Source organism: Plasmopara halstedii (assembly GCF_900000015.1).
Source record: "Plasmopara halstedii genome assembly, contig: Scaffold_2061, whole genome shotgun sequence".
NCBI lineage: Eukaryota > Oomycota > Peronosporomycetes > Peronosporales > Peronosporaceae > Plasmopara > Plasmopara halstedii.
Window position 1 is genome coordinate 1,933,329 of NW_020188969.1, and position 21,051 is coordinate 1,954,379.

The following is a 21,051-nucleotide window of genomic DNA, read 5'->3' on the forward strand; positions in this document are numbered from 1 at the left end:
GAATGTAAATTGTGATGGCTTAAAGTCGAGCATGGTACCCCAAATTTGACAAGACTGCGCTTCAAAGCATGTAGCCCTTTGTCACAATCTCGATAGCTCTTTGTAGCTTCCAGCGTGCGAGATTTTAAAATTTCAAAGCGTACACGCTCATCAGCTTAACGCAAATTGTCGCATTCGGCAAAGGGCAACGCGTCACAAGCGACTTGAAATGGCTAAATCAAATCTAAAAGGGTGGAATATGGAGGAATATGAAGCTCACTTAGAAGCCTGGAAATCTGCCTCTTCTATTGCTCCCTAGTTCAAAAACGATTGGTGAGGGGCCGTGCCATAATGTCATAACTGCGTTATAATCGTGCAAATAGCTGGTCAAGCTACTTTAATTCATTCCTTTAGGATGCTGGCTTCGGTCAATCGATCACGCCTTTGGGCGTCACTGATTTTATCGAAGATCATGATCCCAAACAAGCCATCCTCAAGCTGGGATTGCGTTAGCGCCAAAGCCACAATGATTTACACAAGCGAATAGATTATAAAGTGATCCTGGGCATAACTGGTCAGTGTTCAATAAAGCTGTCTTAATTCCTTTTTCGTCCTTTGAACGGCAATGAACAATTATATTTGAGAAAGGTCTGTGCAATGTATAAAATTGTGGCTTAAAATTTGGTGTTAGCTGATGGTTGAGTGTTGCTAATGCGTTAGATAGCCCCTAAGACGTAGCCATCAACGCCCAGAGCGTCTCTCTCTGAGTATTTTTACTGCAGCGAGGGGATTGCACTTTGACTGATGATACTACCCATTAATATAGTCACGAACACTGTACAGGATACACCCAACCATGCTGTTCTACATTACGTCCTTGAAAAATGACGCTTGCACTCGAATGTGGCTGCACTTAGGCTTTTAAATGCATGCACGATTTGTCTCTTGCTGTAAGCCGATTAAACACAGAAAGTCGGCGCCGAGTAAGGAGATATACTCTTCTACAAACTCGCTTTGTTTTATGAACAATGAGAGTCAGATCCGGCGCAAGTGGACGCAGAAGCGCTAGAGCCGGGGTGACGTTCAAAGACGCTCGGCCACCCAGAAGTTGAACTAGTATCTCGTTCTGAGCACGGAATGCAAAAACTTCCGTTTCCAGCGGAAGGCGCTCCACCTTCGCACGAGGTGACGTATTCGCCTGTTCGACGCTAGGCGCCGCTCCGATAGATCACGATAATACTCAGCGTGAGGCAGCTGGTGCACAAATTGCTCCAGGCTCTCGAGGACTTTCGCACAGCGGTAGGTGACCTCGGAAATATGCTCGACGGAATGTCGATGACGACGGACTTTGCCCTCCAATGCTCGAAGATCATCGCGAGTCACCGATCGGCGATCAACCAAGTCGTCATCGTCCACCGCCGACTGTTCTCGATGAGAACGCTGGTGTCCACTACCACGTGGAATGCATTCTGGGTTGATGTCGTCGACGGAGTTTAACCCGAAATGTTGTGAATACCCCGACTCAGAGAACGCGTGGGAGTTTGAATTGCCGCTTTGATAAGACTGTCCAGACGTCGTGGACACTTAGGATCAGAAAAACTATGCCGCTTTGCGCTGTCGTGTACCATGCGCTTCTCAGCGGTAGCCCGGGACGCTTGAGGGTCATGAGCTGAGCGCCCTTAGCTGCTGTGGTCGTAGACTCACACGTGTTAGAAACCACAGAGCTCGCGGGAGCGTTATGGATTGCTCCATATGCCGCATGGCGACAATTTGCAGGAAGGCTTTGCGCCTTAAGTTTGGCAGACTCAAATATAAGATGGTGCTACACATGCACGTCTACTTCCTTGCGGCTTCGCTGTAGGGTGGAGAGCGAGGAGAGAATCCTGTGCCGCTGCACCCATCGCTCAGAGAGCTCCCCATCATCTGCAGCGGTTTCGCCGGGGCGAGCATTACAGGAATAGTCCGCATTGCGGGAACAGGGGCGCCTCGTTCCTGAGCTCGAAGTCGAGCGCAGTACCGATCCGTTAGATTTTCTTGTGGTATCAGAAAGCGAGCTCGGACAGATATCCGCTGATCAAGCTCGGCTTGTTTAGTGGCCGGGGGTCCGCTACGTAGACGCCTAACGATCGAGAGATCGCGTCTTTCGCTTCAGTACCGGGATCCGCCGAGTGGAAGCCATACTCCACACGAGGGTCGAAGACCGAATGTCATCAAAACGAGCGCATGAGAGACACCCTGTGGACAGCCTCCATTTGTCGCTCCTGTGCCTCGTCAAGGCGATGGGTAAAACTACCACTTCCCCAAAAGCCGAGAAGTCGGGGAACGGACACGGTGTCCGCAAGGTTTGAGCCGGGCTCACGTCGCGCCGTTGGTGCATTTCATCCTCCTCGTCTTCCCAAGCTGGGAAAGGAGTATCCTACTCGTAGTCGACTTCCTCCAACTCCTCGACGAGGAAGTTTGTCGCCCGGGGCGGGCGCGATGTGTTGCGCTCGGCTGCTGAGGGATGTACTTCCCCGTGAAGCCGCGGGCGCCCTGTCCGGAGATGCACCCTGTGCAAAAGAAGAAAGGCTATGACCGCGGGTACTCTCGGAATCAGGCTTGGCGTTTTGCGTGTCGTAGACACAGGGCCAATGGAGCGGAGATTGTTTAAAGTTGTTCTTAAGAACGTGACGGTGTCTCAGACACGCGAGCCTCATATTAGGCGACCGTTAAGTGTGAATTGTGCATATTCACAACTTTAATGAAGAGGTGTAATGAGGTTACACGTACCCTTATATGAAAGGGTGGGCCGCGCAAGATGGTGTGATCGTACACAATCTATATTACAGAAGTTCGTGTAATCACACAACGGTGTGGCTACAACGTAACAAGAAGCCGCTACGTGGCAGGATTGCCAGCAACAATGCATATCAAATAGGTTTTGCTATATTAGTTGGGCATAACTATATTAATTAGGAAAACCTAGGGTTTTAAATTTTGGCGACTCTGCCGCAAAAATAGCGAATTCGATTCGAGGAACGGGTGCGCGAAGGCAGATAAAGATTTTGCTTCAAACAATTTCTTATACTAACTACCATCACAGTATAAACAGTGTTTATTATTATATCTTAACACTATAAAACAACCAAATACAGTTTCAATTTTGAACAGAAGAGTTCATTTACCTTGGTTAAGGTATTGAGTACTTGAAAGAGCGGATTGCGATCCGCTACACTCGTACTGGTCAGTGACCTTAGCTTAGCTTCATCTATGTAAAGAGTTACGGCAGCCTCGCTGCACTTGGGGCAGTGTTTTGAGAGAAAAGTGAGTACTAAAACCAGTGTGGTCCACACCGTCGAATGGGCTATGTTAAATACTGCATTATTGTTTACATACACTTTATCACTTTGTACAATTGTACACAAGTCACCCTGCCCTTTGGTTTAATTGTGGATATTCACAAGCACCGAAGTGTCGGTGTTGATGATGATGGTGGGTCCCGTGGAGGAGAAGTATATGGTTCACGTGGCTGCTAGCCACACGTCAGGTGTAAGACAGTCTTATTTGGGGCCGTGATAAAGCGCATTTTTTAGCAATTGCTAGTCAAAACAGAACTAATTCGAATATTTATGTCACTTTTACAAATACAGAGCTTATTAGATTTATTTAGTTACAATAGTGGCTCTCAGTTTCGCTCCTAGCTTAGACGTACGAATCCAACCTTTGTGTGCCTGTTAACGTGAACTTTACAAGTCGAAACAATCTCTTTCAAATTGCACGGCAACCTTTTCACAGTTCCTTTTCGAGCTTAAGGCGTCGACGGTCAAAAAGCTCAGACGGATCGCGTGGTGCAGAGGCTGACATTTTGGCTCGTACGCGCGTCGTTTCCAAGCAAAACAGAGGTTTTAATTTTATTCACGCAGGATACCGAAATATGCTCTGACGGCGGAATTCTAATTCCACCGAGTTGAGTAAGGTCGGTGGTATCTACTCTCGCGCTGACGGTAGATACTACCGATACTTTCTGACTTCGTTAGCATACTAAGGATACAACGTTATTATTATACCTTAGTACCACGTCTCGATACCGCGCACGCACACTAAAGTGCCATTTAAGACGTAGTCTGGTCATAGTTTTTGTAATTTCTACGTATTTACACCATAAAAGGCGTAAAAATTATACCTCCCAAACCACCGCACACGATCGTCTTGCTTGATTACAGATACAATGCTCGAATTTGCATGGTTTGGAGTTGTCCTTGCCCAGGCGCTGTATTTCTAATTTGATTCAAATGGCAGCGTTTATTATATTAAAAAAGGTAAGATACGGCCTCATCGCTAAAACAGTCTGAATTAAGTACAAGCGTTGGCAGGGAGAATTCCACGCCACTTCATATCGTTTACGAGCTTGTAGCTATTAATTGCTGTATTGGGACAACCACCACAATGATGCAGAGCCACCACAGCATTATCCCGCCACGAAAGAACAGGGGAACCCGACGAACCACCCTGCGTATCTAAGTAATACGCGACTTGATTAGGCGCACAACCTCCCATGGTCAAAGACGACACCGTTCCAAAGCCACTGTCTGACTTCATAGCAATACGCTTGCCCCAGCCAGAGGGGTGCTGAGGCACGTATACACGCTCATTCATGACAGCTCCACGAGAACGAAGACGTAAATAGCCGTACTGACCGGATAAATTGATAGGGAGTTTCACGAGAGCGTAATCGAGAGACGCATCAGCATAGATAAGTCTAGCGTATGAAGCGCGAATAGTACCAAAACACGCCCGAGATCCAGCGCAGTTGATGCCACAGCTTGATCCCTGAGCCATAAATTCAAATTCTGTATTACTGGCGTGACTTTGAGTTGAGATGCAGTGGTGGTTAGTTATGAGATGCCCTTGACTACCAATGAGCCAACCTGTACAAAAGAAGGATCCTGTTGACTTTTTGATTAATAGCCGAGCCACAGCGTTCGAAGCCTGAAAAACACTCGTGTAGCCAGAATAACATTGGGCCTCGCGGCTATTGTCTGCGCCACAAACTTCTTCTTTGGATCCATTTAATGTTGATCCCTGACCCAAATACTGGTAGCTATCGACTACAAATCCGATACATTCCGATAACGTTGTCTTCTGTGCTGAACTTGATGCATTTGTAAACAGCTCTACTATCACTGATGATGCTGACAAAGCATCCGCGAAGAAAGTACCACGATGCTCAGCACCACTATATTGCAGAACACGAGTATCAACAGCTGCAGGATCAGCAGCACGAATCTGAACATAGTCGTCAACGGGTAATTCGAAGTGTTCGAAGTGCACCGCAATGAAATTTGCCAACGGGTTCGTGATCAAGTAAGCAAACATTGGTTGTAAATAGGTTGAATCTGATATTTTTGGGTACTCTGTGCTACTGTTGCATCCAACCCCAAAGCTTTCTTTTTCAACACCTGCATTCACATCGTCGAAACTGCTCGAATTTAAATATTGCGCTGTTGTTGAAGACGTAAGTGCTCCAGCAAGCGCCACCGCTGACACAACAGTACGAAGAAACAGTCGAATCATTCCTTTATTTGTTGATGTGACCTGTTCTTCTAACGATGTAAGTTCAAAACTGGGTGATATTGCCTAGCTCCATCTATGATTTGTCACCCCGCAGCAGTTTCCAACACCAGTAAGCCATTTTAGCATCTACCGGCACACCCAAAGGCAGATTCTGAGGACGTTTCGTAATACATAGAGTATTTAGTAGCAAGAGTATGGCATTGGTATGCGACTGAGCTGGTGAAAAGGGCTATTTGAATCTGCAAAGCTACTATTCTGCATGAGCTTTCTAAATCAATGATGATTGATTTCATTGCGAAGTGCTCATTTCAGCAACGGTATGTATTTTAAAATAGAACTGCGAGATCCCACTTACGTACCTTAACATTGAGATGCGGGACAATTTCAAGTGAAAAGGGGTGGTGTTTATAAACACCGAGTAATAAAGGGGAGGGCCGGGCCTTAAAATGTCATAACGTACTACCAGCCCAAACTAAAATGTATCACCGACCTTGAACAACGGCAGAGAAATACAAATATGAAAACGTATTTTACTTCTTCGCCGTCTTCTTATTCGATTTCTTAGCAGATTTGGCAGTAACTTTCTTAGGAGCGGACTTTTTGATCACAACCTTCTTCGGCGCGGCCTTCTTTGTGCTTGTTTTCTTCACCGGCACCTTCTTAACAGGAGTCTTCTTAGCTGAAGTTTTCTTCACAGCAACCTTCTTGGCCGCAGCCTTCTTTGCAGAAAGCGACTTTTTAACCACTTTTGCCACCTTCTTTATGGTTTTAGCTGTGCTGTCAGATACCTTCATGCTCTTTTTACTTGAAGCTGCAGGCTTGCGCAACTCAGGAGACAGTTTGTAAGAGCCTTTAATCTGAATAAGTTTGCCAGCTTCCACAGCAGTGCGAAGGGCCTTATTCAAGTGGTGGCTGGCATAGTTATCCTTCTTGGCCTCAACAACCTTGCCGATTGCTTGACGCGAAGACCCATTGCGCTCCTTCAGCTCCTTTATAGCAGAAACAATAAGATCAAAGTATGAAGGACCATTGTCCCCCGTATTCTTGACAGCAGGAGCCTTCTTGGTCTTGGATTTTTTAGACTTAGGTGCTTCCTTGGTAATTGGCTCGTCTTTCTTAGAAGACGTAGCAGTCTTGACCTTGCGGGCCGTAGGCGAGCGCGTCGAGGGAGAGGCCGTGCTTTCTTCAGATGGGGCGGAAGTCGATGCGGGCGTGACCTCAGCAGTCTTTGCGTCTTCAGTGGGAGCCATGACAGTTGGAAAGTAGTGAAAATAGGGAGCGGGGAGCGGTCAGAGCCGTCGACGTCGAGTTCTTTTCTGCCACTCACACGAATTTAAGGGGATTTGCCAGTGCAATTCTTGCGAGAGCAAACAAGCCAACCAAAAACATTATACATAAGATTCCGCCAATTATAGCTGCAAGAGCGAATCACAAGGTAAAAAATTAATTATAAAGAAAATATATGAAAGGAAATCAGCAAGTCGTGGCAACAAGGATGCAAAATGACGGCCCTAATCGAGGGTAGGTTACTGAAAGTCATGGATGTCGTTCGTGCCATGCAGCACGGCTGTATATGACTATGATTTTTTTCTAGAAAAAATCGTCCTAACACTAGCAAATAGACCTCTTGAATATACCCTTTTAACGCTTTTGTTCATCGGAATCTGCAAATTGATTTCGTCCATTTTCTATGGACATGTGCAACATGAGCCTCAGCATTTCATCAACCTTCATGAGTTCTAATGTCATCAGTTTTGGCTATAGATAGTTGCAGAACCTTTCTTTGGCGGTGAAAGTAGAATGACCTTACACATAGAGCAATGCGTTCTTACCGTAAATAAGACAACACTGAGCGCCTAGCTTTAATGTGCTTAGCATCTTCACACACGCTTAGAATCTGGATTCGGGCAATGCATGGCTTATATTTCTGCTGATCAACTAATTAATAAAAAAGTGGTGGTACGGTGACGCCACTGGCTACTGTATTTTCTCCAACTGTATACAGGAACACTGCAGCAATATGTGACTTCTGGTCCAGTGTGATTGCTAGTTGGCTTAGTGGTAGGACATCACAGCTCTCATTGTTGAAACCTATGGCTAAATATCCACTGTCTATGTTTCCGTCCAAAGTTGATCCGAAATTCCCGGTACAACGTCCCCCAGATGACAGAATGCCGATGTAGAATTCTTTAAGTAAGCCAGCTTATTCTGTGCCTCAAGAACTCAGCTCTCGGCTCAATAAAACAACGCCGTCGTCTTGAGGTGAGGGTTGGTAGTCTGAGGCTTATAGCATACTTTCCAGTTAATAAAGGGCGACGCAATTGACAGCTGGTTATACTCACCTCAGAGGGACATATGAAGTCTCTTCTTGACTAGCTCCCCTCGGATCTTTCCTCATTCGGACCAAAGTAACAGTTGGTGCCGGTGGCACACGTTGCAACGCAAGTGAACTCGAATATTCCAGCACACATCCGTTCGTAAATCATTAAAATTGTAGTCTGAGTGGCTTGAACCAGCTATGGTTCGCTGGTGGGATATAAATTGTCATGGTGCGACCACGCAACGTCCTTTGATGTGCTCCGCTCCTGGCTTTGTTTGCTGAAGTAAGAGCTGAGTCAAACACGAGCAATGTCTTTCACGAAGTCGACACGCGACAAAAAATCAATATTAATCCACGTGCAAACCGGTAATGGTGCTAGTCAAGGCGATGTATGACGTGGGACCAAGATGATCAAGGTGCTATACAGCATAGGAAGAACAAGGCCCAGTGCAAGCTTGTTTGCGTATTATACCTCAGTGTCGTTTCTTTAATGGAGTAAGCACTGTATGTTGTCTACATGTACCTTACACTTTTGTTCGATTGTACGAAAGTTACGCTGCACTTTTCTGTGATTGTAAGTACTCATAAGTATTGAAGTGTCAGTGTTTCTACGAGGATGAAGCTTCGTAAAGGAGAGGTCCGTGGTACACGTGACCTGCTAGCCGCACGTCTAATGAATTCTTTATGAGAGGTGATAAATCATTTAAGAAGGATTAGTCTAGGCAAAGCTCACCTTGGATACTTGTACTCTTGATACGGCAAGGCAAACTATTAAACTTGCTACATCAGAGGCTCTGGTTCGAATCTTTCTTTGGGCAACTCCGTTGCACTTGGCAGCACGAGTAGTCTTTTCCCCGAGCGGTTGCGAAAGGACTCAATCCTATGTGAGGATGTATCATGACATGTCTGACTACCAGCCTACGAAACAAGTAGACCTATATGGTAAGCTTAGGGCAAGTGATGGTCTCGACAGAGTCAAGGGGCGGTGTTCGTGTGGCTGAATGCATTGAATGCTTAAGAAAAGGCATTTATCAGATACATTATGCGGGAATGAAACAACTCCATGGGTACCCCAACATGGCACCGGTGGTATATCAGATGGCACCTACCTTAAGAGGGCGTGTAGGCTTTTTGGACTGGGGTTAAAAGGTCATTCGTTCTGGACGAGAAAAGCTGCGATGGTCATGGATACAAATATGATTTAAGCGGGGCGGCAGCGCGCCACGCATGCGATCCCTAAGTTAGGATCCACCGCGTGAGAATGGACACATACGTAAAGTGTATCTATTCAAGAAGGGATTAGTAACAGGGTTACACGTCCCCTTGTATGAACGCGGGTCGCACAAGTTGGTGCGACCGTACATACGTGTGTATTGCACAAGTTTTGTACAATCACAAAGTGGTGTGGCTACACCGTAACAAGAAGCCACGTGGCAGGATTGCCAGTAGTAATGTAGATTACTATGCTGATTGGGTTTTGCTACATTAATTAGGTATTATTATATTATTTAAGAAAACCTAGTGTCTTAGATTTGGCGCTCTGCCGCAGCTTGAACAATTAAATACAGTTTTAGTTTTGACCAGAAGTGTTCGTTTGCCTTGGTTCAGGCTTTGGTAGCGGACCGCTACGATCCGCTACACTCGTGCTGGTTCTTGGTAAGAACGTATAGTCGGTGACCTTAGCTTAGCTTCCTCTAAGCAAAGAGCTATGGGTGCCCCGCTGCATTTAGTAGCACTCGTATTCAATATACGCCTGAGTCGTTACGACTTATCCTATGTGAGGATGGAAAAATACTTCTATTTGTCCCAGGGAATGCAGGACGGGCTTACTAAGCTGATGTCCCCTGCTGGGCCTTGAGGGCGTGGAGCACCTTGTTGCGCAAGGTCCCGAAGCAATAAACGCACGCATAGAGGTGTTTTCGAGTTATGAACTTGCTCTGCTAGAGCACCTCCGGCAGAAGCTGTTAGCGTCCATGAAGCCATCGTCGAGGACCGATGATTCCTCCCGGCCCAGGCCGCTTATGGTGAACGTTAAGACCTTCGAGGGTAAGGATGGAGAGAATCCCCTGCTCTGTGCATGAGAGTCCGAGATGCCATGGCATCCGCCATGCTCCAAAACGAGCAACAGCACGTTCCAAGCTCGGGGGCGAGCGGGAGAATGAGCACTTACGTGCGGTACTTATGTTGAAGCTGCGTTCTCCTACTGGAAGGAGCGGGAGCGTTAGCTTTTGCGAGTGTTCCCGCCGCCTTATCAGGCATATCCCGTTCTATCGCGTTTTCTTTCTGCCCGGCAGGGCAAGAATGAGTTGGTGGGCTTTGTCCAATAGAACACTCATTGCGGGGATGGCAGCAGATCCTCTCCCCGAGGCGGGCGGCCACAGCGACCATCTTTATGGAAGGCCTCCGCACTGGTGTGGCAAGAATGGAAGTATTTCGTGTTCGTCCGTCTTCTTTTAAAAGATCGGTGAACGTGGCATTGAATGCCGAATTTAACATCAAGTCGGCACGACTTGGTTGGAATGCACACCCTCAAAGCTCGTCAGCGGGCCTGAGTCAATGGATCTCAGCTTCGCTGAGGAGGAGTTCCGAGCTGCTGAGCAACATTTAAACACCCGACGGTGTTTTGTTTGTGGAGACACCCGTCACCTCGGACTGATTGTCCCTGCGCAAAGCGTGTAAAGGTTCGTCGAGCCAACGTCCCGCTTCTGAACCATTCCGGTTTGACGCAGAGAAACGAGAACATCCATTAGGCGCAGGGCGACCTACTGGGGAAGAACTGAGCTTTGTTGGGCCTCAAAGAGGTTGAGGGCAGCAGGGGAGAGCTGCGTACTTTTGAGCACGGAACGTGTGTGCAAGCCGGGCTTGCTGGCCGTAAAAGCAACCGTGAACGGCTCTGAAAGCCATAGAAGATCCTTGTCGATTTCGGGGCGTCGGACAATTATGCTCAACTCTCCACCATTTAAGGAAGTCAGCTGTATGCTGAAAGCGCGGTTGAGTGGCACCGTCTCTGTTCGCATAGCGACGGGGACTTGTGTCACTGTGTCAAGGGTCCCTGTGGACCTCGGTGTCAAGTTCCTTGATTTTGATAGCGTGGAACGCTGTCTAGTATTAGACTTGGATGCAAAGTATGGCCTTATTCTTGGTATGACATGGTTGGAACACCATGAGCCATGGATTGATTGGAGGTCGAGGACCTTGGACGCTACGCGCACGTCTCCAAGGGGGGCTTTGATGAGTCATGAACCCACCTTTGTTTGGAAGCAGAAGCGCTATTGGCGCAGACACTGGACTAGGACGGTCAATGTGCTGGATATCGGAGTATCCAAGTTGTCAAACACCAAAGGTGTTTTGGGCAAGAGTCCCGACGGGGCTCGCGGGCTGAACGTGGAGTGGTACGTATCCCACTAAGCACTGATCATGTTACAAAGCAGTTGTTTTGTGCCAAGAATGGCATGGTCGGACGAGGTCTAAGGCATCGAGGGCGATCCTCTTGTGTTGCGCGTAGAGTGGCACGGAATCACCTGAGCACTGCTCACGTTTCGAAGTAGTTGCTGTACGCCAAGAATGGCATGGTCTGACGAGGCCCGCGGTACCTTGGGCAAGACATTTTGATGCGCGCGGAGTGGGGACAAAAGCAGCTCTTCGTCGGATGTTGTTATTATCATCAAGGCTCCGATGGAGCAGGGAGAGGGGACACTGGACGACGCCGAGTGCGAGTTCCCACTGGTCTCGATGAGACGTGAAATCTCTATAGAAAGGAGACGGCAAAGCCGTATGATTATTGCATGACGCAGGGCGTCGATACTGACCCCGGGTGTGCCTACCGTAGACGATAGCGCGCAGCTACATACCCTTGCCAGCGGTATGACAGGGGAAAAAGACGGCGACGTTACCTTCAAGGCTGTGCCCACGGTGGTTGTTCTTCTTGGTTTGGACGAGATGTCCTTCGACGAACTCGGTAGTACCTTGAAGGCAGGCAATTTAGCCGAGGTAGTCATTATAAGACCGAACGAGGTGATTAACTCGTCGTCGCTTCTGGATGAAGCTGTCCTGGAGGACACTTAGAAGGTGCTGAACGAACGAAGTGGATCGTCGATCCTGAAGGTTCCTACGGATCCGTACTGTCCTTTATTATAGGAATTTAAAGACGTCGTCTCCAAGGACCCGCCGTCGGTCCTATTTCCGGATCGAGGTGGTCGTCATGAGATTGAACTGGTGTCAGAAACCAAATATTGCGTAACACACCAATCGACCCTGCCCAAAGACCAGTGTGATGTCATGGACGCCTTTTTCCGTGCAAAGCACGACGCAGGAATGGTGCGTGAGAGCAAGTCTTCCTATTCGACACCCACGCTTTGTGTGCGGAAGCCGAACGGCACTTGACGTATCGTTCACGCTTACAATAACCTAAACGCCGCCACCATTTTGGCACAGACACCGATTTTTAGAAAGGATGTTCGCCAATTTGGCTTTATAAAGAGCAGTGCACTCGACTTAGTCGATGTGTATTACCAGTTGCTATTGAGAGCGAGTGATATTCCGCTGACAACGGTGAGTACTCCGAGCGGGATGCTCAGGTGATGCATCAAGGGCTGTCAAATACACCCGCAACATTTAATCATCTTGTGACGCAATTGTTCAGGCCACACCAGGCGTATGCTCATACATACTTCGATCTTCGTCCACAGTCGTGCGAAGCACGGGTGGACAGATGTGGAAAGCCACATCGATCGTTTGAGAGCGGTTGTCAAGTGCATGCGCACGAATAAGCTGTATGCTAATGCCGATAAGTGCATCTTCGGTGCGGAAGAAAGCCTTTTTTGTGCTTCATTGGGAAGCGTGGCTTTGGAGCGGATCTCGCTAAGGTCAAGACCACTGTGGACTGGTCGTATTCAAAGAACCAATAAAACTTGTGCAAGTGGCTTGGCTTCGCCAACACACACTGTAAACATCACGACCGTGTGCACAGAACAGAGACAGGCAAAAGCCAAGTGGCTGATAGAGAAAATTGCAACCTGAACCGCGTAGTGCACGATAAAATACATGGCAATGTTATAGTGTAAATTATGCGGAAATGGCACGGCCACTGTCGAATCCCCTTAAGAAATATGTGGAGTTGTGTTGGAACACCGAGAATCGGGAGGCTTTTGACGGGGTCAAAGACAGCCTTCTCCATGCACCAATACTGGTGTTCCCAGACCCCGATATCCTTCAAGTGTTGTCTGTGACGCTTTGGACTATACCATCGGCTGAGCGCTGGTGTAAGCAGACGCCGAGGGGCGAGATCGGATGATCGCGTTTAAATCTCGCGAGCTTAAGGCTGCTGAGAAAAACTTCCCAGTCCACAGCAGAAATTACTTGCAATGAAGTACGCACTTGTCAAGTCTACGGTGCGCCTGCTTGGCTCCAAGCCGTTTGTGATCTACACAGATAATGTGTCACTACGCACTGCGACTCAGTTGCCTCCCGCAGAGGATGGTCAGGTGGCTCTCATACTTTTCAGATATAACTTCGAGGTGAAGTAGGAGCCAGAAAAGCAGAATGTTTTGGCTGATGCGTTGTCACATTGGGCTATGAGCTTACTCATGTCACGACGGTGAAGTAGTCAGTGACCGATTTGATCCGCGCCACATACGCGGGTGATAGTATGTGTGTAGCGCTAATACAGTCTCTCGGAAACAAGAAGTTTGAGAACACGGACAAGAGATTGTCGACGCGTTTGCGCGCACGGTTACACCGATACCCGTTAAGGGACAAATTGCTGTATTGTTGCACTGATTTTCAAGATACGCCACGAATTGTGGTTCCCCACGATGAGGAAAAAAAACCCTATCATATATATGGCCCATGACACCCCACTCAGTGGTCATCTCGGTCGTGAGAAGACGTACAGCTCGGTGAGTTGCCAATATTGGTGGCCCAAGATATACAAGTGGGCGAGAACATGTGTGCGCACGTGTGAGACGTTTCAGAAGGTAAAACCTTTTCCGAATGCAGCGGCGCCGCTGGCCAGATTACTGGTACCCTCCGGGTGTTGGCAGTCCATAAGTATGGACTAATGTTTGACCTGCCGAAGGACTCGGCAGGCAACACGGGCGTGGTGGTCTTTGTGAACCGTTTGAGCAAGATGGCTCATTTTGTGGCAGTGTCGGACATCACCGACGGTGTGGGTACAGCAACGCTGTTTGTCGATCGTGCCTTTCGACAACATGGACTTCCAGAGTCAATTGTCTCTGAAAGAGACCCGCGCTTCACTGGGAAGTTTTGGTCTACAATTTTCAGGGTGCTGGGCATTAAGTTGACTGTGTCAACAGCTAACCATCCGCAAACCGATGGTGAAACCGAGCGTTTGATTCGCGTTGTTAAAGACTTTCTTCGCGGCGTCTGCTCTGATACGCCGAAGCGCTGAAACGCTATGTTTCCTCTCGCATAGTTTGCTCTAACCAATGCCGTACATTCATCTACCGGCTATACGCCGTTCTACGTAAACGGGCTTATGGATCCCCGCGTTCCGCTGACGCAGCTATCCCATGGCTCAAGGCTTCGTGGGGAGGAGTAGCCGAACGGCTAGCTGATACCTGCCCCCACACCGTGCGGTAAGAAGTCGGAGACTTCTTGTCTATCAGACTGAGTGTCTTACGACACGTTTGCGATGCGATGGCTGAAAGCCCAGAAATGTAGACGGAATATGCAGACGGAAAAGGAGAAAGAAATGTTGAAAACATTGAGGTCGGATACCTAGTTTTATTGAATGCTGAAAATCTCTTTACACATGCAGTTTCTGCTGTCTTTACGACGGAGCTCCGTCCGCGTTATTTGGGCCTTTGAAGGTCGTGACTTGTATCCGCCAAGCCTTCCGAGTAGGATGCGCACCCATCCTGTGTTAAATGTGGGCTTGCTTAAGCCGTACCGTGATCTGGCGCAAGGGAACGCGGAAGCGGTGGCACCGGGGCGACGTTCAAAGGCGCTCGGCCACCAAAATGTTGAAATAGCAATTTGTTCTGAGCACGGAGTGCAATAACTTTCGTTTCCAACGGCGCAAGGCGCTCCACCGTCGCACGAAGTGACGTATTCGCCAGTTCGACGGCTAGAGCTGCTCTAACAGAGCACGATAATTCTCAACGCGAGACAGTCGACGCACAAAGTGCACCAGTCTCTCGAGGTCTTCCGCACAGCGGTAGGCGACCTCGGAGAGATGCTCGGAAGAGTGCCGATGATGACGGACTTTCTCCATCAACGCTCGAAGAGACCAGACGTCGATCGACCAAATCGTCATCGCTCGCCACCGCCTCTTTTAGATTAGAACCGAGGCGTCCACTACCACGTAGAACGCCGTGTGGGTCGATGTTGTCGACGGGGTTTAACCCAATACCTTGTGAAGTGGCGGGGGTGCCTAAACTACGAGAAATCGTGGGAGGTTGAGGTGTCACTTCGGCAAGACTGCCCAGACGTCGTAGACGCTTATAATCAGAACAATCGTGACACTTCACGTCGTCCTGCGCACCGCGCTTCTCGGCAGTAGCCCAGGAAGCCGGAGGGCCAAAAGCTGAGCTCAAGCTTTGGCTTTGAGTTGCTGTGGTCGTAGACTCACCCGTGTGAGAAACAACAGAGCTCGCGGGAGAATGAAGGATTAATCCATACGTCGCAGAGCAAAAATAAGAGGGAAGTTGGCGTTGGAAAAGTCAAATCTCAGATGGCGCTTAACGCGCACGTCTACTTCCTTGTGGTTTCGCTGTAAGGTAGCTAGCGAAGAAAGTTCCGGTCCATCGCTGAAAGAGCTCATCTTCATCTGCAGCTGTTTCACCAAGGGCGAGCACCACAGGGAACGTCCGCATTGCGAAACAGGAGCACCTTCTTTTTGAACTCGAAGTCGAGCGCGGTCCACTGGGATTCTTGGGGGGACCAAAACGCGAGCTCACAAAGCTTTTCGCTGATAAGGCGCAGCTTGTGTAGTGGCCGCGGGGCCGACTACGTAAACGCCTAACGATCGAGTGATCCCGTCTTTCGCTTCAGTACCTGCATTCGCCGAGCGGAAGCCGTATTCCACACGAGGGTCTCAGAACGATCGTGTATACGAACGCAGGAGAGCACCCTGTGAGCAGCCTTCAATTGTTGCTCCTGTGCCTCATTGAGGTGATTGGTAATAATACCACTTTTCCCGGGAGTCGAGAGGTCGGGAAACAGACATGGTTTCAGTTGGGCGCACGTCGCACCGTTGGCGCATTTCATATTCCTCGTCATTCCATGCTGGGAAAAGAGTGTCCAACTCGTAGTCAGCTTCCTCCAACTCCTCGACGAGAAAATTCGTCGCTCCGGGCGAGCCCGGTGTTGCGCTCAGTTGCCGAGGGCTTGAAATGTGCTTTCCGTGAAGCCGCGGACGTAATGTTTGAAGATACCTGTGCAGGAGAAGAAGATGGGCTGTGCCCGCTACCAGCTAGGCTGGGTGTTTTGCGTGACGTAGCCACAGAGCTCATAAAGCGGAGAATGCTCAAAGTTGCTCTTAAAGAACATGAAATTGTCTCCAACACGCGAGCCTCGTATTAGGCGACCATTAAATGTGAATTTGGGATATATATATATAATTTTAATGGGGGAAGTGTCACGGGGTTACACTTATCCTTGTATAAAAGGGAGTGCCGCACAAGATGGCGCGATCGTACATAAGTGTGTATTACACAAGTCAGTGTAATCACACAGTGGTGTGGCTACACCGTATCAAGTAGCCACCACATGGCAGGATTGCCTGTAGTAATGCATATTACTGTATGAATCAGGTTTTGCTACATTTATTAGGCATTACTATATAATAAGGAAAGCCTATGGCTTTAGATATTGGCGGCTCTGCCGCAATTAAACCAACCAAATACATTTTAAATTTTTGAACAGACGTGTTCGGTTGCCTCGGTTAAGGCTTAAGTACTTGGAAGTAGTGAATTGCAATCCGCGACACTCGTACTGGTTCTTGGGAAGAACGTAAGGTCGGTGACCTTAGCTTGGCTTCCTCTAACCAAAGAGCTACGGCAGCCCCGCTGCACGATTTCAATTATGTGAAGTGAAATATGTTGCGGTTTTTCGCAATGCCTAATCGAGCATATAGAGTGCATCAAAGCTTCTGTTTCCATCCATCAAGGCGACACTCCTAGTACATGTCTAGAAGTCAAAAACGATTATAGCCCTAATGGCGTCAGGCTCTCTGCTGGGAGCGATAGCAGTTACGATTTATGTGGAAGGTGTCTGTGTGGGTGCGGCACGCAAAAAGAGATTTTGCCTCCACTCTTCCTCTCGTGAGGAAGTGGTGAGAATCGGTATCAATGCGGAGTAAACTTTCGTGGCGCGAGGCTCAGACGGTGTCTTTGAAGTCGGGAATCGATGGACGCGCTTGATGCACTGAGGTACAGCCATGCTGAGGAGGAGAGAGGTCTGATAGCTGCTTAACCACCCTGCGATTCTCGCAAACATTTTATCAGTAGCAGTACAAACAATCTGCACCACAAGTGTCCCCCCTGATCTCGGCGAAGAGGTAAGAAATTTCAGTTCCTCACGCCGAGTTGTCCGGCGAATCTTTGCAGGGAAGAATTGAGACACATTAAACACCTAGCAGCTTTTGGTAAGCGGGCTCTATTTTACCTCATTATTGTAGCGCGCAATGGAGTTCAGCTCTAAACTAGGTGATGCTTTCTAAGAAAAGTGGGGCTCATGGCCCAGCATTGTTGTTTGTTAACATCAAATTTCAAGGTTGTGAAGTCGTGAAATTTCTGAATGATTTTAAAGCGTCTTGCAATTACGCATGGCGCGCAACTGTCTAAAACGTTGGATTGTGCACAGAGGTATTAAAAATGACAAATACATATAAGACATCCGTGTGTGTTACGGTGGAACATCTTCCTTGTAGAAGAGGCAACATCGCCTGTCGCGGCCCACTTTTGATAAGTGAAGAAGGATGGGTAGGATTGGTGGGTAGCTGTATGAGGTTTCTCATGGGAATGAGTGGGTGCTTGCTTCATATTTCGCAAACTCTAGCATTCATCGACACTCTGACAGGACGCCCACATTACCGAGGCTAGCTTTCTAAGACTCGTAACGGCGTATTCCTTTCACCCAGTGCTTCAATTGAGTATGGTACGCATGATAACTTTCACAAGTGTCCAAGACAGATTCTTTTAAAGGTTCTGTTTCTCCCAATCGCTGCCGCTCAAAGCGCACGCGGTATTCTTAAGGAGTGATTATCTGTGGTTTTGATAATTGCTTGCGGAGCGACTTTCCGGCTGCCAATTTGTTGTCGTTGTTAGCTGAGGATCCGCACGCATAGATGTGAGGGCTTGTGCTCAACTCGGCGAGCATCTTCTGATGGTTTGAGTTTATAGTCACAAATATATGATTTGAGAAATATCGGCGTGCCTATTGTGCATGCAGGGGAGCAATCTGGACTTCTTCGGCGAAGATGAGCTCTCATGTGTTTATTTCGCAACACTACATACATCCCGTAAAAATTGGACATAGTGTTATCTATTCGTGCGAGTGTGGCCGCAGTAAGTGCATCCTTCTCGGTGCGAATCTTGGCCGCTTGTCCTCAGTTGCGGCGGTTTGTTTAGTTAGGACTCAGACATTTGCTGCAACCGCTCCTATCGAAGACCATCTCTGTACCTTTTTACTATGTATTGTTTTGAAAGCGCTGGTCGCTAGGACTGCACTTTTCCGGAAGCCCGGTAAATCATATAAGCAAGTGCGTGGGAGGAGATATCTATTGCGAGTGTGTTATGATGAACAAGTATGGAAAAATGCAAAGATTGGAGTTTACCGAATGACTCGTTGAGCTTCCACGTTTGTGTAACGCCTTGCAGAGATAAAAAGGCTATAGATCCAGTGTGGCTCTCTCTTTAGTAGAAGGGGGTAAGTATCGTACTACTGTGTACGTGCTTCTTACATATTTGTACAGTTGTACGAAGTCAACACTGTAATATTGCGCGATTTAGATCACACATTAATACCAAAGTATCAAGATAGATAATGTGACTCCATATAGACGACGATCGGGTTGCACGTGGGCCGCTAGACGACGCCAATTCATAATGACACTTATTCATGAGATACGACAACGCGTTAACTTTCTAAAATATATTGAAAATCATATATCACTCTTAATCTTCGGATATTATAATGACTCTTGATGTCGTTCGCGAATGAAGAAAACGAGGCCAACCTCTGCGTGTTTCTCAGCGCGTACTCGCTGGGTCGAAATTTCCTGTGTGCGAATGCGCGGCAACCTCGGTACGGGCCCGTCTCTTGCATATCACAAGCACAACAACAAATAAGCGCTCTGAATTTAATTTTTAACTACCAGTTGCGACATAATACTGTTTTAAGGCAGACACACCTTGTTCCATACCACTTGTTGACCACTTTACGGTCTGTGCTTTCTGTCACACGTTTATAGCCTCAAGCTTCTCTTCCTTAGCCGAATTACGTTTAATTGCGTTCTTGCGAACCAACAAAGTTAGAGATGGTAACTCAGTCATCCTAGGATATTGTTTTGAAAAGGTGTAGTATTCCGATTATTCGCAAACTGGCGTATCTAATTCGAGTTGTCAGTGCTCGAGAAGAAATAGTACTCAGATTGAAAGCAAAGATATATAAACGTGCTTGAATTGCAAACATCTCAGTTTATCACTACCGGAGATGGACCATAGCCTGAGTTGACTCTCGATGGGATTTTAGGATTTGATGTGACATGATCCACTAGAGATGATGCAGTACGCGCCTACTGCTATTTGTTATTTACCGATTGGTGTATAATATGTAAATATCGTCACTACCCGACAGCAACATTAACAACAATTTACGATGCACTAAAGTTCATGACCGTTTGCGGTTTAAGTCTCGTTCTCACTGCAATGACGACGCTCGATGAAATGAAATTAAACTGACTGAAATAAACTGGTTAGTGAAATACAGACTTAAGCACGATGCACTTCAACTGTAATTCGCGATCCCTTTTGGCAACTGTCAGTACTGTTAAGTGCAGCGGTTGATGCTTCTTTGTACGCTTTGTCGATTTATAGATACCTCCAAGCACTGGTAATCATGCAGCAGGTATTGATGGCGCATCGGGATGATAAAGACTGAAAATATACGTATACAGATACCGCGTTGTAGCTCCGTTGTACAAGTGTTCGTTCAGCTTGCCGCCAATGTGTGTAGTTCGATACCTTGTGTACTTGCCTGTGAGTGTGTGGGATGTACTTAACGTATGAAGAGACCGCCGTGCACACACTGTAAGATTAAAGTCAGCTGAAGAAACGTAATCATAACTTAAGCACTTCATCGCTTTGTTGTCGACTTGAGCAGCTAAATAGAATTCTAAGAAGCTGAGCTCATGGCGCACGAATCGTTTCAGTCTTGCAGAGCAATTAAAAATCTACGCTCAATCTGGTGCTCCACGCTAATTATCGACTAGCCTGACATTATACGGTAATTGCAGTAAAGCTTTTGCCGCATCCTAAATGCTGGTTTTAATTGTTCCTTCTGTTGTGACATCATTAAGCCGGTCACGAATGGTTTAGCACAATTTGCACCATGACGCTTTGAATCACAACTGCGTAAATCAAACTTATTCAGATGTCAAATTCTTGAGCAGATTGTCTATATATGTTCGATCTCTTAAAATTTAGCCAGTCAGGTATTAAAACAGAGTTTGGTATGGCTTCTTTTTCTTCTTTAAGGTCTGCTGCCTACTTCCAAAAATGAGCTGATCTTATACGCCAAATCTACTGTGTCATTCCTTTTGACCCTCAGTTTCAATTTGTATCGTTCTATCATAAGTAATTATGCGGTACCCCCATACGTGATGTGACAATACGGAAACTTTTTATATTAATATTCGCCCAAATCGTTTCCGCAAGCAGGTTTGCAAACCGCAAGATCTGCTGATGACTTTGTTGCATCTTACGCCCCTTGTTTACCTGATTAAAATAAGCACGCTTTATACGCTTTTCATCGGACGACAAAAGGTACCCCCTTGTTTTACAGCCACAGAGTAAGGCGCTTTTTGACAAAGATCTCGAGAGATTTATGGAGGTAATCTTCTTCTTCGGCATGAGAGGAATTTAGATAGCTAAGCATCCACAACACGAGGGGGAACAAACATTAAAGGAGCAATACGAGCGGCGTGTTGGAGTCGTGTGCTCGGACGTCGCCGGGCC

The 21,051-nt window shown here is 47.4% G+C and overlaps 3 protein-coding genes across 3 annotated transcripts; all 3 read right to left on the reverse strand.

The window, feature by feature from the left end:
- Positions 1–4,311: 4,311 nt before the first annotated feature.
- Positions 4,312–5,532, reverse strand: PHALS_02918 (serine protease v8; the record flags this gene model as incomplete). Its single annotated transcript, XM_024717383.1, has 1 exon — positions 4,312–5,532. One exon carries the CDS (start codon positions 5,530–5,532, stop codon positions 4,312–4,314), a length of 1,221 nt encoding a protein of 406 aa, XP_024582887.1.
- A 530-nt stretch (positions 5,533–6,062) lies between these two features.
- PHALS_02919 (histone h1) lies at positions 6,063–6,782 on the reverse strand (the record flags this gene model as incomplete). Its single annotated transcript, XM_024717384.1, has 1 exon — positions 6,063–6,782. One exon carries the CDS (start codon positions 6,780–6,782, stop codon positions 6,063–6,065), a length of 720 nt encoding a protein of 239 aa, XP_024582888.1.
- Positions 6,783–19,790: 13,008 nt separating this feature from the next.
- Positions 19,791–20,174, reverse strand: PHALS_02920 (uncharacterized protein; the record flags this gene model as incomplete). Its single annotated transcript, XM_024717385.1, has 2 exons — positions 19,791–19,924; positions 19,973–20,174. The coding sequence occupies 2 exons, from the start codon at positions 20,172–20,174 to the stop codon at positions 19,791–19,793; spliced, it is 336 nt and encodes a 111-aa protein (XP_024582889.1).
- Positions 20,175–21,051: the final 877 nt, after the last annotated feature.